Source organism: Microtus pennsylvanicus, chromosome 4 (genome assembly GCF_037038515.1).
Source record: "Microtus pennsylvanicus isolate mMicPen1 chromosome 4, mMicPen1.hap1, whole genome shotgun sequence".
In the NCBI taxonomy this organism is placed as follows: Eukaryota; Metazoa; Chordata; class Mammalia; order Rodentia; family Cricetidae; genus Microtus; species Microtus pennsylvanicus.
Genome location: NC_134582.1, coordinates 140,125,930 through 140,144,027, shown reverse-complemented (window position 1 = coordinate 140,144,027; position 18,098 = coordinate 140,125,930). Strand labels below are relative to the sequence as shown.

Here is an 18,098-nt window from a genome sequence, read left to right as displayed (position 1 = left end):
GAAGGAAAATGGAAGTGGTCCAGAGAGAGTGAGGACAGGGAATGACTCCTTCCGGTTCATTTTTCATAGGAAGAAGAGTCAGAAAACTTCCACTTTATAGCCATCACTGGGACAGTGGTGCTCCAGGAGGGAAACTGGATCATGTGAACAGGAAAATGTCATTAAGGTGAAGCCAGAGTTATGATGCTAGCACAGAGTAAAGAATACCGGCCTTCAAGGCAGCTCTCCTGCAATTCTTACACTCAGCAGGCAGGGACAGAGGAGTGCTGGGGCAGGCTGGTGGGACCAGCAGAATCACTGTGCCCTGAGTTCAACCAGAGTCCCTGTCTCATAGGGTGGAGGGAAATTGAGGAACATGCTTAATGTCAACTTCTAATCTACACACATACACTTGGGGCACACACACACATATGAGCAGGCACACACATGCACATGCATGCATACACACAGCGCACATGTGCAAACACACACACACCCTAATTACAAAGTGTCCCTGTGTGACAGTTGAAACAAAGGAATGAAGATTAGAGTTCAGTTTATGGGAGCTAAGCATAAGTTGCCTTCTGATGAACACACACAGACACCGGAGACAAACTCTTCCCAACATGCTTCAGTTCTTCTGCTGAGAACAGTGAGATCCATACAGTGTTCAGACCACACAAATGAGCTGGAATCCTCCATGGAGAGTGAACAGAAAGTGTTTGGAGGAAACAGCAGGTAATTTTAGGGTAGAGTTTAAAACTAACCCTGTATGGTATCTTTATACCCAGCATAACAAAAAAGGAAACAGTCACCTGTACCCAAGAGGCTTACCCCACTTGGGCTGTCCCTCAACAGCAGTCTCAGCAGTAACTTTGCTCTTGATTCCTCTGAGGGACAGCATGGCATGGAGTCCAAACAGAAAAGCTTGACTTTCTGCTGTGCCATTCTCTAAGGATGCCATTTTGCCAGCATCACTTTCTCAGATTTCTAGCTTCATCTCAAAACCTGGTATACTCCCCAGAAATATGTGTCTTAGCTAATAGACCTCCTTCTAGTCACTACTGCAGGACAGCAGAAGGCCAAAGAGGACCTTTCTGAGGAGAGTATGGGTTACAAACTCGGAACTCATTCTCCCCCCAGAGAAGCACAATCCATCTCAGGGCAGATGCTGCTTCTCCTCGCCACTCCAGGACCCAGCACAGAAGCCTAGCATGTGGGCTGGGTGCCCTGCACCATGTCTCAAGCACCAGAACCCACTTCCATGGGAGGGTTTGAATCATACTATAATGGAAAAGGCACAGGTGACTCAGCCAGAGCCAAGCCACCCATATATTCCAGAGAGCAGCTCAGCCACTGTTAATCCAAAGCAAACAGAATCTGTGGAAGGGTGGCCCCTCCATGGGAGCACTCCAGGGACACATCATCCTGGAAACCTCCTTGTGATTCTTTATGTGATAGGTCTGAGAGTGTCTGATGCAGGATCCCACTCTGTATGCTGTGAATACCATTGGTTAATAAAGAAACTGCTTTGAGCCTATAGCACAGCAGGGTAGAACAGAGCTAAGTGGGGAAAACTAAACTGGATGCTAGGAGAAAAGGCAGAGTCAGGGAGAAACCACATAGCCTTGCCATAGACAGATGCTGGAACTTTACCTGCTCTTGCCTAGACTGCTTAATGCTATGCTTATGAAATGAACATGCAGGACCCAGAAAAAAAATGACTGATAAAGTTGCCTAAAGAAGGCGAGACAGTCCTTCAGGGTTTCTGCTTCATATAAGAGACTGCCAGTCATTCTGCAGGACATAGAAGAAAGTGACTGACAAACTGCCAAATTAGGCAGGACTATCTTCCTGCTTCATGGAAAAGTCTACTGGATACTATGGGCCTGTAGGCTGAAGATGGATGCCCCAATGGTACAAAAGAACTTTGGGTGACTGTCCAGGCAGCAAGATGTCTCTGTCAATTTAAAGTTTTGGAAGTTACTTATAATGTACTTTCTGTTTACTTAGGTAATATTATATCCTTCTGGAGTCTTTGATGGAAATGAAGAGTAAATAGTTATAATTGCAGTTTTCCTTAGTTATGATAAAAGATAAAGTAGATATAAATATTGTAACTGTAATTCTTTTTTGATACCTGTCTTGTTATATGTAATTTTGCTATGTTAAAGTTAAAACCTTCTTTATTATTTAAACAGAAAAGGGGAGGTGATGTGGGGTTTCCCTCTGTATGCTGTGAATACCATTGGTTAATAAAGAAACTGCTTTGAGCCTATAGCAGAGCAGGGCAAAACAGAACTAGGTGGGGGAAACTAAACTAATGCTGGGAGAAAGAAGGCGGAGTCAGGGAGAAGGATGACATCTCACCCCTAGGAAGAGAGCCTGCCCCAGCAGAGAGCTACTTTTACTTAAACAGTTGGAAAGGATCTGAACTCGTCCCCAGTAGTCACTGGGGTCCTCTCTCCTAAGATTCTTGGATTCTGACCCAGCCTTCCAAGGTCTCTGAATTTCATTAAAAACCCAGGTGTCTTTTCCCTTCCTCCTGCACACTTGGTCCTCAAACCCCTCTGATTTTCCTGCATCTCCTGGGGAGACACACTGAACACTGCAGGTCTGCCTTGTCCCCCACTCTTCTCCTCCAGTGAACCATGCATCTTCCTTTCCCTAGAGAGCTCAGAGTTCAGTGTCGCTGACCCACAAGCAGCCCCTAGGTGTCTCACAGTCCCCCAAGGATTCAAGTCTCATTCACACTTCCCTCGACTTTCTTCCTTTCCACCATCCTGATTTACACTGCACTCTTTTCTGGGTGTCTTACCTTGCCACTGGGTCCTATCATGCTCCTGATCGCTATTGAGGGTACCCAAGGGTTCCCACGTCCGTTACATTCCAACAGTTTCCAGCTCCCGCTCAGCCTGATGGCCGTTAACGGCTGCCACACTCAGCTCACCCTGATCCCCAGGCTCAGGACGCACTTGAAGAAGGGTTCACCATCTCTGTCCCATCAGCTCCAGGAGGCGCTTCTTCTCCTGCCAGTTCCAGTTAGAGAAGGCAGGCTCCATGCTCTCTCTGCTGTGTGGCCAAAGTGGTCCCTGTGCAACCTCTGCCAGGCTATCTACTGCGCCTGCGCACTATGTCCAACTTCTGCACGTGCTGTCTCTGGGAGCTGCTCAGGCTGGAGCGGGCAGGTTGGGGTGGGGTAGGCTGCAGGCGCAGGGCACATCTCACCTATTGCTGCCGGTCTGGGATGGAGGACCAGGGAGCTGCTCCATACTCTTAAAGTAGGAAGATGCCTAGTTCCCACTGACTTTCTGGGGTTACCCAGCTGGTTAAGAAAGTGAATAAGGCATTCAGGCGGCTGCACCTGAGTGTGGAAAACCTTCTACTGATGGTGGGATCTGGGTGACGCTGCTGAACCAGGCAGCACTTGTGTCCAGCGCTGGGAGGCGAATCCAGTGCTGCACGCAGGGTGCTGGCTGATGAAGATGTGTCATATCAACAGAAAACTGGAAACCCACCCTGCATGCTGGGTCAGCATCCCGAGGGCCTCTTCAGAAGGGAAGGAAACCCTAAAAAGTGGTCAGGCATATGGCTACTGTGGCTAGACTCACTGTCTCTTCCAAGGCCTAAGCTTGTCAGTTTAGAGGGGAATCTGGCTAAGTTCTCTTCTCCAGAAGATGCTTTGCCTGTCATATGTGGGACTTGTTGGTGCCCATATTGGGGACTCTTCTGATGAACAAATGAGGTAAAACCAGGAAATTCACATAGCACAGGTGGGCATAAGACCTGTGGAGGGGAGGGCTGGAGTGGTGTTAAGGATGAATAGAGGAAAGTTAATTATAGGTTAACCTGACCAGACCTCTCCCAGGTCCAGAACCACCTTGTCCATCCCAAGCCACTAGTGTAACTCCGGGCCACTGGCTTAGCCTCTCTGGCCCTCTGGAGAATGAGGGCATGAGCAGAGGCCAGGCTTCCTAGAGTTAGCCCGATAGGCAGTGATGGACAGCCGGAAGAGGAGACGGTACTCGGTGGGTGCCAGATGTCTGATCTCCTTCTCATTGCTAGTTTGAACAAGATACCCACATCAGTCTTGGTCCGCACTTTGGTAGGTGTTTCAGCATGATTAGGAAGTGTTACCTTGCTGAAGGAAGTTTGTCACTGACAATGGGGTTCTGAGGTTTCAAAAGACAGCTTCCCCTTTGCATTAGCTCTCTTGGGCTTTGTGAGTGTGGGTTGAGAAGTGAACTCTCAGCTGCTGACCTAGCACCTGCCCCCATGCTCCCTACTTTGAAGGTGATGAGCTGTGATCACTCTGAAAATGCAAGCCCCAAATAAACTCCTCCTCCTAGTGGGTTCCTTGGTCATGGTGTTTATCACAGCAGTGGAAAAGTAAGACAATCTTTTTACGTGCATCTGTTGATTTGCCTGCTCTTGGTGGTGGCTCTGCCTATGGACCTGCACCAGTGTTCCTGGGATATATGACCTTGAACCTTTGCTGAATGTAGGGGCAATCATTTAAAATAAAAATAGGGAAACACACACACTTGACAGTAGGGAGCTCAGGAAGCCCTGAGTGAGCGGTGAATGTTTGCAGAGGATGACCATGTCAGCAACCAGAGCCTCAGACCTATGGAGAACGGCAAGGTCCACAGCCCTTTCCAAACCATGCCAGGGAGTGGCACTTGACTTACATCTTTATATTTTTGACTGGTCTTTTTCTCTCGCATCCAATTTGAGTATCTCTTGGCCTGTCTGACCTCCAACTGTGACCTAGGTACCCAATCTACAGCTCAGATATCCTAGTGAGATCCTTCTACCCCTACATGGCAGCCATTGGGCATGAAGGAACAATCTACTGTCTAGAAACTATAGGTTGTGATGCATGGTTTCAATAAGTGAATTTGCACTCTTTGGGAAGAGTGGAAAGTGTGATATTCCAGCACATATTAGGGATTGGAGATTGATCTCAGCCTAGTGATGACTGGTCCACCTGAAGGACAAAACCCTTTTCTATTAGCAGGGCGGAAACTAGGTTGGCTTAACACCTCAGGCAGCATAATGGCCAGGGTTCGTTGCATTAGGTGAAGGTAATTTGTGTTCCAGAGAATCCCAAGACCCAGGGGAAAGCTGGGGACTGTCTCTCAAGAGACTAACACTTCAAGTGCCTTTTAAATATGATCCCTTAGCCACTTTTGCACAGTGGCCACTTTAAATATGACATGCATATGTACTATGTGGCAGGTATTATAATATACCACGGGGCATCCTGACTGAACAATACAGATGTTCTAATATCACTCTGCATCATAGTGGCTGGGGCAGGTCAGTGATACCAACATAGCTTTCATTAGAAGTTTACGGCCCTTTTTCAGACCCAGGCCAGCTGGCCTTGGTCAGTTCCCAATAGAACATCCCCATTGTCTCAGTGTGTGGGTGCACCCCTCGCAGTCCTGAGTTCCTTGCTCGTGCTCTCTCTCCTTCTGCTCCTGATTTGGACTTTGAGATTTCTGTCCGGTGCTCCAATGTGGGTCTCTGTCTCTGTCTCCTTTCATTGCCTGATGAAAGTTAATATTCAGGAGGATGCCTGTATGTTTTTCTTTGTGTTCTCCTTATTTAGCTTCTCTAGGATCACTAATTATAGGCTCAATGTCCTTTATTTATGGCTAAAAACCAAATATGAGTGAGTAAACCCCCTGTTCCTCTTTTTGGGTCTGGCTTGGTCTGAAAAAGCCTAGGATAAAACCGGACTCGCTGAACATAGCAGACAATGAGGACTACTGAGAACTCAAGAACAATGGCAATGGGTTTTTTTTTTATTAATTTATTTATTTATTAAAGATTTCTGTCTCTTCCCCGCCACCGCCTCCCATTTCCCTCCCCCTCCCCCAATTAAGTCTCCCCCCAGCCCGAAAAGCAATCAGGGTTCCCTGTCCTGTGGGAAGTCCAAGGAACTCCCACCTCCATCCAGGTCTAGTAAGTTGAGCATCCAAACTGCGGCAATGGGTTTCTGATCCTACTGCACGTACTGGCTTTGTGGGAGCCTAGGCAGTTTGGATGCTCACCTTACTAGACCTGGATGGAGGTGGGTGGTCCTTGGACTTCCCACAGGGCAGGGAACCCTGATTGCTCTTTGGGCTGACAAGGGAGGGGGACTTGAGTGGGGGAGGGGGAGGGTGGCGGGGAAAAGACAGAAATCTTTAATAAATAAATAAAGGACATAACTATATGTACATATGTGATATAGATTATGAAATTATAACTGTGTTTGAATAAATTACTTCCATAGTAGTAAAAAAAAAAAGAAGTTTACGGCCCAAGGGAAGATGTTTGTTCTGCCAGAGGAACTTCGTGAAGGGTGGAGGCTGATGTTGGAGATTAGAAGAAGAAGAAGGGATTCTAGGGCAGGATGGGTGGGACAGCAGCTGTGACAGCAGGGAGGAGCAGATGACTGCAGGGCGAGCTTCTGGAGAGCCTGGGCAGAAGCTCAGCAGTGTGGCCATGCCATGCAAGGAAGCTGCAATTTCACTCAGAGGTCACTGGGGGAGCACTGGGGAATTGTGAGGGAGTTCCCGAAGAGTGGCGTGGCCAGTTCCACATTCCCGAGTCAGATGATACTGTGCTGCATAGGGTCCAGTATTTAAGACTGGCTCCCGAGCTGATGACACTGCTCAGGCACTGTAGGGGGAGCAGGCACGCTGGAAGAAGTACACTACTGGGCAAGGCTTTGGAATAGTGTGACCTCACCCACCACTTCACTCTCTTGGCTTCATACTTGTGACTGAGAATGTGAACTCTCAGATTCCATGGCTACCACTTAATGCTATGTATACCTGCTGTATGTCATGTTTGTCGTGGTGTTTGATCCCAGCAACAGAAATATAACCAATACAACCCCTAGTGCTAAATACTAAATGATCTCTAGAGAATTCATCCAGCATGCAAGTGTGGCAGTTCATATCTCTAATCTCAGTCCACAGGAGGTGGAACCAGGGGCATCACCAGTGCAAGGCATCAGGACTTGGCAGGAACCGAAACAGGTTTCTTTGAAAATACCCCAAAAACTTGGACTTTAAAAGCATTTCTAGAGATGATAAATGGGTTGAGAAAGAAATCAGAGAAACATCACCCTTCACAATAGCCACAATAGCATAAAATACCTCAGAGTAACTCTAACCAAACAAGTGGAAGGCTTGTATGACAAGAACTTTAAATCTTTGAAGAAAGAAATTGAAGAAGACACCAGAAAGTGGAAAGATCTCCCATGCTGTTGGGTAGGTAGAATTAACATAGTAAAAATTGCAATCTTACACAAAGCAATCTACAGATTCAATGCAATGCCCATCAAAATCCCAGCAGAATTTACAGACCTTAAAAGAACAGTACTCAACTTCATATAGAACAGAAAAACAAAACAAAACAAAACAAAAACCAGGCTAGCCAAAACAATCATGTACAATAAAGCAGCTTCTGGAGGCATCTCAATCCCTGACTTCAAACTCTACTACAGAGCGACAGTACTCATATTTATACACAGTGAAAACTGTGCTGCCCTCCTCCCCACGCTCTGCCTTTTCTCCAGTTCTCCCCTCTCCTCCCTCTTGATTTTCCTAATCTTTTTCACCATAAGAAGAAAAATGGAGAATTTTCAAATTTTTGACACACTTTTACTTCCTGCTAGCCACACATTAATAATAACGCCAAAGGTAGTGCATATGGATGCCAAATGTACAGAGGGCAATTTAAAGAATACTACAAATGAAAATCAAAATACCTTAAACATGCCTCATTTATATTTATACAAATTCAACCTATTAGGATTATAAAATATTAGTGTTTAAGAATATAAATATTTTATTCAATCTTTGGATATTTTACATCATGTACCCCAATCCCATTCATTTCCTATGCCTTCCCTATCTGCCTTCCACTCTTTTATTCTTCCCCCAAAAGCTACTAAAAATTAAAAATTATAAAACAAAAGGAAGAACAAATAAAATAAAAAAACCAAACAAAAAATGCCACCCCGTCGCCCCTTCTGGGCAATGACTGCTCCTACTAACTTCTGCATTCTGTGCGCCTGCCGTTTTACGCCTCCATCTTCCCCACCTCTCCATTACATATTCCTTTGTCAGAGTGGTAGTGAAAGCTGCAGTGTGTCACACAATATACCCTTTTGCTCAGTTAGCCCAACCAGCTTTACTTGTGAATGTCGGTGCAATGAATTAGTAGTCTAGTTCAAGGCCTCTGGATTCTGCTACTTCAACACGGGGCCCTTACAGAGACGCTCAGATACCTTGTTCCCCTGAATCATGAGGAATCCTGCAGCTTTGATCTCTACCCCCTAGGTGGGGAAGATGTTGTGCTGAGCCAACTCAAAGCCCTGGATCTGGGTCTGGGTAGTAGTTGAGTTGGTCAGTTTGCCAGCTTTCCCACATCCATTCTTCCAGATCTGGCTTCCCTTCTATCCAGGAGAAGGGCTGGACCAACTATCATGCTGTCTTCAGCTCTCGAGCACCCCCTGGTGAGGAAATGGACCAGCTCTGTGGTTCACACACACACCATCAGGGCTAGCGCTCCTGCTCATGCATCATCAGGGTCAGTGCGGCTTCACCAAGGCCCCAGGACCTACTCTTCTACTCTGCCCAAGTGAGGGACAAGACCAACTCTCCAAAGTGCATCAGAGGGCCAGGAGTGCGACCATCTATCCCATGCCCACGCCATTGTGGTTGGCTCTCCCACACCAAGCCAAAGAGGTACAGACCATGTCTCCCAAGTTTACAGCACCTAGCAGCTGGCAAGGGGCAAGGCCAGCTCTCCTATGTCCTTGACACCAGGGCCTGCCCTCCTACACTGCTCAGGTGAAGGGTGGGGCCAGTTCACCCACACCCTCATCAAGGTCAGCTGTCCTCTGCCTCTCCCCCGGGGTCAGTTCTCCCTTACCATCCAGGTGAAGGGAGTGGTCAGCTCTCCTGAGCCTACACCACTGCTACTTTTGAGAGGCTGGGCCAGCTCTCCTGTATGCACAATATCGGGGCCAGAAACCTCGTGCCCACTCCACCAGGGCCAGCTCTCTCGTAGTGCCCCAATGAGGGGCAGGGACAGTTCTGGAATATACCTAACTAAAAACAGTGGTTAAATAGAAGAAGAAAGAGACTTTCATCCTAATTTAGTGAAATAAAAAGCAAAGATTCAAAATTTTTATTTATGTAGTATTTTAAGTCATGAAGTTTAAAGATTACTAATCATTATATCAGTATTATTAATATCAACATTATATTATTGTTTTATAATATCAATATTATATCAGTATTACTAATCAATAATGTATTAAACAAGGAACATAAATTAAGAACAAATTCAACAGTTAACATTATAAAAAGATCAAAACAACTTTCCAGTTTACATTTACTTAAAATTACAATTATATGTAATCACATGTAAATTATGTAATTATGATGAATACATTAAACAATAAATTTGTAAAATATGTAGGAGTCTCATTTTATTGATAGTGGGCAAACCACACTGTATTCCTATGATCCCCTTTCCATGTTTTTACTGTACACTCTGGTGTAAACAGTTTCGGTCACTCTGTTCCTTCATTCTTGTTCCTAGTCTAAAGAAACCCTGTGATGTTGTCATCTCTGACTTGGACCAATCTCTTTGGATCTAATTTGAGCAATGAAATACTCAAATAAGAGTATTTATATATTTATAAATATGCTTATAAATATATTTATATTGTTTCCATTCTTAGCTTTGAAAACACTTGGCAGATTACACCACTCTTAGTACCAACTTCTTAGTTAGGTTTTCATTATTGTGAAGAAACACCATGACTACAGCAACACTTAGAAAGAAAATATTTAATTGGAGTAACTCGCTTACAGTTTCAGAGCTTCAGTCCATCGTCATCATGCCAGGGAAATGGGGGTGTGCAGGCAGGCAGGGTGTTGGCTACATCTTGACCAGAAGGAGGAAGGAAACTGACTATATCACTGGGAGGTTTCCTAAGCATCGGAAACCTCTAAGGCCCCACAATGACACACTCCTCTTTTAAGGACATACCCACTCCAAAAAAACCCACACCCCCGATTAGTGCCACTCCCTATGAAATTATGGGGACTAATGTATTCAAACTAACACACATGGTTTGTTTGTGTACCCCTGGCTGTCCTGGAACTTGCTTTGCAAACAAGGTTGGCCTCAGATTCACAGAGATCTGCCTGCCCCTGCCTCCTGAGTGCTGGAATTACAGGTATGTCCCACCACCAATGGGTCTACTTTTATATTTTATACAAATTAATCTAATCTGTTCTGTGAAACTTGGGGGATACACAGACATTGATGAATGCATGTAATATTTCATCACGTTTTACAAATTATTCTTGTGTCAAGAATCTCAGAGAATAGAAAAACTATTAAAGTTTTTGGAAATTTTTGAAACTATTAAAGGAAAATCATCTTCCTTTTGGGATGTGATTAACTTTCTCCCAAACAGCCACACATAAGAAGTCTGAACTCCAATGGAATTATACAGCAGATTTTTTATAGGCTTAACTGTGGTTATATCACAGGCATTCTCTATGAGCCTGGATCTATGCAGGATAGAGCCTCTGCCTCCTAACAGCTGTAGAGATGCTTTTTAACAAAAGCCAGATAGAGTTTCATTGCAGTGTATTTGTTTAGAGCTTTGAAAGCAAACTGAGAGAGCATGTTCTTACAGACATTTCCAAAATACATCAAGCTAGGTGGAGAATTGGACACAGTAGAGAAGGGACCTCTGGGAGATAGCAGGTAAAGGTGGTCCTTGCAGAATCCTAGAGGTAGATGGTACCCCAGGCAGGGGTGGCCAGATGAAGCTAATGTACACGACATATGACTCAGGATAGATCTGATGGTCTGAGAAGAAGTCACTAGGTAGGCCCTGGAGAAGGTTTTGGGGAGGCAGCTGAATTAGGAAACCCTAAAGACCACTCCTAGTGACACACTTCCTCCAACAAAGCTACACTTACTGCAACAAGGCCATATCGTCTAATCCCTGTCAAGTAGCACCGAATGGACAAGTTTTGAAATATATGAGCTTATAGGGACCATTCCTGTTCTAACCACCAAGGATATCATTTTCTGACTACTTTTAGTTTAATCTTATTGTCACGATTAAGTTCCTTCAGATCCTTAGTATCGCTCATGTTGGTATACTTTTTTTAAAAGTGGAACTTTCTCCTTACCTCTTGTGGAGCCACAAATCATTGATCTTGTCCATAGCACTTTCAAAGTAGTTGGCCTCAAACTGTGTCGTGTCTTTGTATCTTTTCTTCTTGAAAAACAATGCAGCAGTTATTGGTTGAAATGAATTCTTTCTTCAATATAAATAGAAATACTTAAAAAAAATACTCGAAGGAATATCTTGTTGGTCTTTGGATAAGAACTTATTTGGACCCCATCAAAAATGACCTGTAAGTTGTGATATGGAAAATAAACCTTTTAATTTTAGCTTTTCTAAATGGTGATTTAGTGTTTCATGACTTATCTTACAATATAGATGATATACATCCTTTTGATTGTTGCCCATTGCGGAGAAAATATGACTATAAACACTTTCTACTTTTCCCAGTATGAACAATGGATCTCATCATGCAGAGTGTTGTGTATTTTACTCCTCATGTGTTGTTCATAGGAGACCCAGTCCTTAGTAGAGTAATTCTTTATTTCAAGAAACATGCAGTAGCTATTAATTAGCTCAATGCATTAATAGCACAATTAATAATACTAAATTTGAGTTTCAACAGACTACTTTATCTTGGGCTCCAGTAAATTAGTAAATTATGGCCTTTCAAGAGTTTCAGCGGAATATTTAGAAAATTATTAACTTGTAGAAAATATTTTAAAAGTTTCATTGGGATACTGGTAGCTGAAACACTTTAATGGGGATAATTTCAACTGACACAGTTGGAAACTTAGCATTAAAACAAAATGTGCCAGTATCTCACTCATTTAAAAACAACAACAACAACCTAGTCAAAAATGATTCTAAAATATAAAGAGTTCAAGAAAAGACTGATACTGATTTCATTGAACTTGAATGAACTTCAAAAACAGTATTGACTGTTTGGTTATCCAGTTCAGGCAATTAAAAATTGCCTTACCATCGATTGTCTTTATAATCATACTTAAAAAGGAATATCAGCAATGAAGTGTAATGAAAGTGGCTAGACCTCAGAACAAGTTAAAGAGCATCTGGAAACTGAATGGTCACTGAAGAATGGTGTTTCGAACCTGAAGAAATGTCATCATGAGGTTTTAATTCTAGAATGTTCTCACCTTTCTATTGTTTTTAAGCAAATGATTCACTAATGTGTTTCAGGAAAACTCCAGCAATTAATCCCCTTTAAAATTCTTCATATTCTACTATAAAAGTCCTAATTATTATCATCATGATTCTAATTGAAGATACTCTTCTTCTGTTGTCAACTGTAGGCTGCATATCCCAGAACCAGAGAAGCATGCCTACCTGACCATGCTGGTGCATAAACAGAAATGTGGATATGGTACTGTGCAGAGGGGTTGTAAAGCTGATATCAAGGACAAACCTAAATTCAAGGACAAACCTTTGATTCTTTTAATCTTCACCTTGGCGCGGACATTACTCTTAGGGAGACTACAGGATAATCTAGTAGCTGGAAGGAAAATGCCTCCGATGTACTGTTTGCAGAAGTATCTTCACGATGTAGCCAAATCCTTGTCATCTCTAAGCCTTCGGAGAAAGCCTGACACTCCCAGTTAAACCTCTCGGCCTACTGAGTGTACTCAGATATAAACTAAAACTGTTTCCTTTACTCTGTCTCAGGACCTCAACGGTCTGAGCAAATCTGCCTGCAGGGCCAGGCTTTAGTTGTTGCCACACTGGACTTGGCAGCCCTCTGGACTGAACTGTGGTGGGAACTTGTCACTTTGTCTCCTGTACTGCAGTTTGGTCAAACCCAGAGCTCACTGAGTATCTCAATTACAATATCAGCTTTTAGACCTCCAAGCTTGGCTTTCGGTGTCAGAAAGTAGCCATATTTCGCGATTTATTTTATCCCTGTGTCCATTAAGTGACTAGAGACAAGCAGGATAATTCCTTGACACCTGTAGAAGATTTTGATGGGATGAAACTAGAAAGTTAAAACCAATGAAGTTGTGGTCAGTGCATTCTTATTAAAAATGATGATTTTTTTCCTGATGATTTTTAATTTGTCCCAAGTTATAATCATTTTCATTATGCTTCATTGCAGATTTTTTTTTACTGTATGATTATAAAGACAATTGATGGTAAGGCAATTTTTAAAGTCCAAGACTTTAGTAACATGCTTAATACTTAAATCAAATTTGAAGAAAATAAATGATATTTCAGGAAAACCAATAGAAAAATCTAATCATTATAAGGACTTGAGGTCATACTACAGAACACTTATGGTTTCCAGGGGAATGTCTAAACAAGAGAAAATTATCACTAATGCATACACATATAAGAGTAATTTTTGATTGCAAATAACTATCATTTATTGAAATGAAGATGAAAGTTAGAGATGAAGGACACAGTGATCAGGATAAGTAGAGGAAATAAAATGAAGGATGGTTTATTGTCCCAGAAGTTTCAATTATAGAAGATACAAACCAATTTCATTAATCCAAAATTATAGGAATATCATATAAAGTTATATCAGTCTTTTAATATAATAGCCCTAAGGAGCTCTGATGCACCTACAAAAGAAAAATATAAATTAAGATGGTTCCTCAAGAATTTATCAGTTAAGCCACCCCTTCTCTCTAGTCTAAAGAACTAGCAGTTATAAATTCAGAGGAGGATAAACGTGGCACTTTCAGCCTTCAGGGATAAAAGCCAGAACAATCTGAAGGCAGAGGCCTAGCTCCTCAATTCTCAGGAGAAAGGAGAAGGATGAAGAATGCAATGCCCATCTCAGATCCTTTCTGAAGGTGTGTCCCAAATATGTGACATACGAATTTTCTCTATGCTGAGAAATATTGCAAGAGCAATGCTGTTAAAACTGCTAACCTGAGTTCTTCAACGTGTGGCCTTCCTAATATTATGTAATAACTTATTTGGACAACCACAAATATTTAAAAACAAGGTATATGAAATGTGAGTCTTACACTTCCTTCTCCCTCCCATGTTCTCCTCTGATTTTCCACCTTTCTTCTTCTCCCCCACATATAAGTTTCGGTAGCCATGGGCAACCTAGGGTTTCCAAGAGCCACAGAAGGAACTCACATGAAAAAATATTGCCTCTCTTACAGTCAACAGATTCACAAAAAGCTTCGGGCTCTTGAGTAAATTCTTCCACTTTGGCAGGCCTAGTGAGTACTTTATCAGCCATATTGGTGCTCTTGTCAGCTGAGCTCACTGCAGAGGCAACTGAAGTGAGAAGAGACAGTCCGGGTGAAAATCATGCTGTTGTCACTAAACTTGCACACACATTTGCATTCTGAATACATCAATTCTGTCATAGTTTGGTTCCTGTAAAGTTATCTCATATGCCAACATATGTTGGATACGTGAGAATTCCCATGTATAAAACATAATAATAATGATTATTATAATTACATGAAAAATATTTAAATTAATATGGAGATGTAAGTAGTACTAATAAGAGGACAGGAAGTACCAACAAGTAGGTCTCTAAATTCATGCCCCACAGAATAGGTAAGTTGTAGATACTACACCACAAAATTTAAATTCCAGTAAGAATCTTTAGTTACAACAAGAGAGTAGGATAATGGAGACACACACTGACACAGGGGGTGCTAGGAGCTTCATGCTGACGAGTGGAAGAGCAGGGAGCACAAATAAGGAAGCTCTCAAAGGAGGACTAGGAAAACTCCAGCACTGCACCTGTAGATCCATAGCTGACTAGAGTGCACCAATCAGAAGCTGCCACAACTTGCTCAGTGAGTGACAGGAAAGGATGGGAAGCACAGAAATGAGAGCCACACACACACAGCCAAGGGCAATTTAGAAAGGTCACAGCTTCAAATGTCTGACAGAGGCTTGATTCTGACAACGCAGGTGTCTCTGCTAATAAAGATCAGCAGCTTTCTCTTGTTTCAAACCACTGCCATATTATAAACTATATAACAAGTGGGAGACATTCATCACAGGCTTCTTGTTCCTTTGAAGACGGCAGAAGCTAGAAACTTACAGAATCCTCAGCTCTGTGGATTATTCAAGCAAGTAATCAGAGCAGAGGAAATGGATCCAAGCGTTATCTGGGGTCAGCCAGGCTGCACAGTTTACAAACCATGGTGTCTGCACTGTATTTGTAGGAAGGGCCATATTTGGATCACAGAGACAGTGTGATCCAAACAACAATACAAAGATGAAATGTGCCTTCACATAATTAAAGCAATAGTTGCATAAAATTAAAAATCTAAGATCAAAAGGACAGGAAACTAAATTTAAATTTCTTGATGACTGTGTACACTGAGTCAACTCATTTATTAAGCTTTTTTTTCTTTGATTTCAATGCCATAATTCCTATAGCCAAATGCATCTTGAACTCTTCATCCTCCTGCCTTAGATTCTAGAGTGTTGGGATTACAAGTGTGTCTTACCTCACTAAGAGAGACTCCATGTTGATAGAACATAATTATGAAGTAAGAACGATAATAGATATAAGAAATGTAGTAGAGACCTGCATAGAAGGCTCAGCAGTAAGAGCTCTAGATGATCTTCCAAAGCAGCAGGTTCAACTCTCAGAACCCACTTGGTGACTCATAACTGTCTAGAACTCTAGTTCCAGGTGATTCCATACCCTCTTCTAGCCTACATGGAATGGCACTAGGTACACAAGTTGTACTCAAACATACATAGAGACAAAATATGCATACACATTAAATAAAAATGTAAACATAGCAGAAAACAAAGCACACAAATATCTTAAGACATGTAGTTTTAAAAAAACATACTTTGAAATGCGAGAAAAGAAATAAGAACATAAAAAGAACAACAGGGTGTATATGAAGGAAAAGTTTCTCAGTGTGTGTGTGTGCGTGTGTGTGTGCGTGTGTTTGCGCGTGCGTGTGTGTGCGCGTGTGTGTAAGACATGAAAAGAGTGAAGGTACTAGGGGAGGAGGGGAAGAGAAATAAACGTAGAAAAAGGAGGACAAAAGAACGTGATGGACTTTGTGGGCATGAAAACAGAAATGGGAACTGTATATGAGAAAGAAGTGAATCAGCCACAGGAAGAGAAAGTAGAACAGTGTGTGAGATAATAAATAAAATGAACATATAGCTTCTTTGTAAAGTGATAAATTAAAAGGCACCTCACTGTAAGCCCATAGAAGCCAACAGTCACCATAATGATCAGTAACCTTTCTTCCTATAAAGGAAATTATTGAGAATGAAGAGAATAAGCAGGTGCTATTTCTGCAAAGAAGTGTGCCAGGTTAAAGGTGCAACATTGCAGAAGTAAAAGCATTTTGGAGACTACCATGCCACTGCCACAGGAAGACTGACCCAACAGAACCCTCACTCTGGCAGGACCATTTCCAGAAAAAGTGCTGAGTAGAATGTAAGCAGTCACACCCTTTCTCTGGACTTAGAACACAAACAAGGGATGTACAACCACTCACTACATGTGGAAAATAATGGATGTAAACTTTCCCCAAAATAATATTCTCTGCTGAGGACTAGAGAAAACTAAAGGAAGTGCTAACACCTTTTTAAAACTGAGCAGAAACTCAAAACAAGTGGGAGTATAATAATTACTCAACTGGTACACTGAAAAGTTGCAAAAACTCTTGTTTCACAATTAGATTTGTAGCCATAAACGGGACCTTCACTCTCCATAAGCACAGTTTATATTTGAAATGTGACAGGGAGAGGATGAGTTAAAATCTAACTTCTGGACAAAGCAGGGCAACTGCACATATTAACTCATATAGCTAGAACAGAATGTGCAAACTCTATGCAAGCCAAAGCGTGTTATCTCCTAAGAAATATTGTCCAATGATACAACCTTTATCTATTTTATCTTTTATTTACTTTATTATTTTCCTTTTCATCATTTTTTCAAGAGTTTCGCGGATTTTTTTTATGTAATGTTTATCCCTACCCTACCTTTTACCAGATACATATCCCTCTTATTATTCACTCAACTTTATGTCTTAAAAACCAATGCATAGGCTGGAGAGATGGCTCAGAGGTTAAGAGCACTGGCTGCTCTTCCAAAGGTCCTGAGTTCAATTCCCAGCAACCACATGGTGGCTCACAACCATCCAAAATGAGATCTGGTGCCCTCTTCTGGCTTGCAGTCATACAGAATGCTGTATATAGAATAAATAAATTTAAAAAACAAAAACAAAACATGGCCAAGCCTGGTGGTGGTGGTGCACACCTATATTCTCAGCACTTGGGAGACAGAGGCAGGCAGATCTCTGTGAGTTCAAGGCCAGGTTGGTCTATAAGAGCTAGTTCCAGGACAGGCTCCAAAGCTACAGAGAAACTCTCTCTCGAAAAACCAACAGAGAGAGAGAGAGAGAGAGAGAGAGAGAAGAGAGAGAGAGAGAGAGAGAGAGAGAGAGAGAGAGAGAGAGAGAGAGAGAAAAGAAAGAGAAAAGAACATGGCCAACAGCCAGGTGGTAGTGGGAAAAAAAAGACCAATGTATGTCACCCCAATAATCTTGAAAATCTAGTTTTCTAGTGCAAAGTGATTGAATAACTTGGGTCTTTACCCATATAGAAAATTATCCCTTGGTCTATTAATTACTAAAAGTTTTCACCTTTGCCATGACTGGGGTGGGATTTTGTGTCTAACAACCCTCTCCATGTTGGCATTTGTTCTGTTTTTGGCTTTCACAGGGCTTGTACATTTTATCCAAACTATAGTAAGTTCATACGTTCAGATGTCTTTTGTCTAAAAGTTAGTATCTCTGTGACTTCATCCAACATCCTCGCTCCTAATCTCTTTCTACCTACTGTTCTGGACTGATTCATGAGCCTTGGGAGGAGGTGTAGTATATATTCTCACTTTAGAGCTGCAAATCCTTCAGTCTCATATTCTCTGAACCTTGGCCTGTTGTGCCACACTGTGTTAATTTCTACCTACAGTAAATCA

General features: G+C 42.3%; 1 protein-coding gene across 1 annotated transcript in view; it reads right to left on the bottom strand.

Annotated features, from left to right (window-relative positions):
- Positions 1-8,233: 8,233 nt before the first annotated feature.
- Positions 8,234-18,098, bottom strand: part of LOC142848565 (uncharacterized) — a 71,691-nt gene continuing 61,826 nt past the window's right edge. Inside the window, exons 7-8 of the mRNA XM_075970785.1 lie at positions 8,920-9,098; positions 8,234-8,320 (exon numbers count right to left, since the gene is read on the bottom strand). Of these exons, the coding sequence (XP_075826900.1) occupies positions 8,234-8,320; positions 8,920-9,098 (266 nt within the window). The remainder of the gene's footprint in view (positions 8,321-8,919; positions 9,099-18,098) is intronic.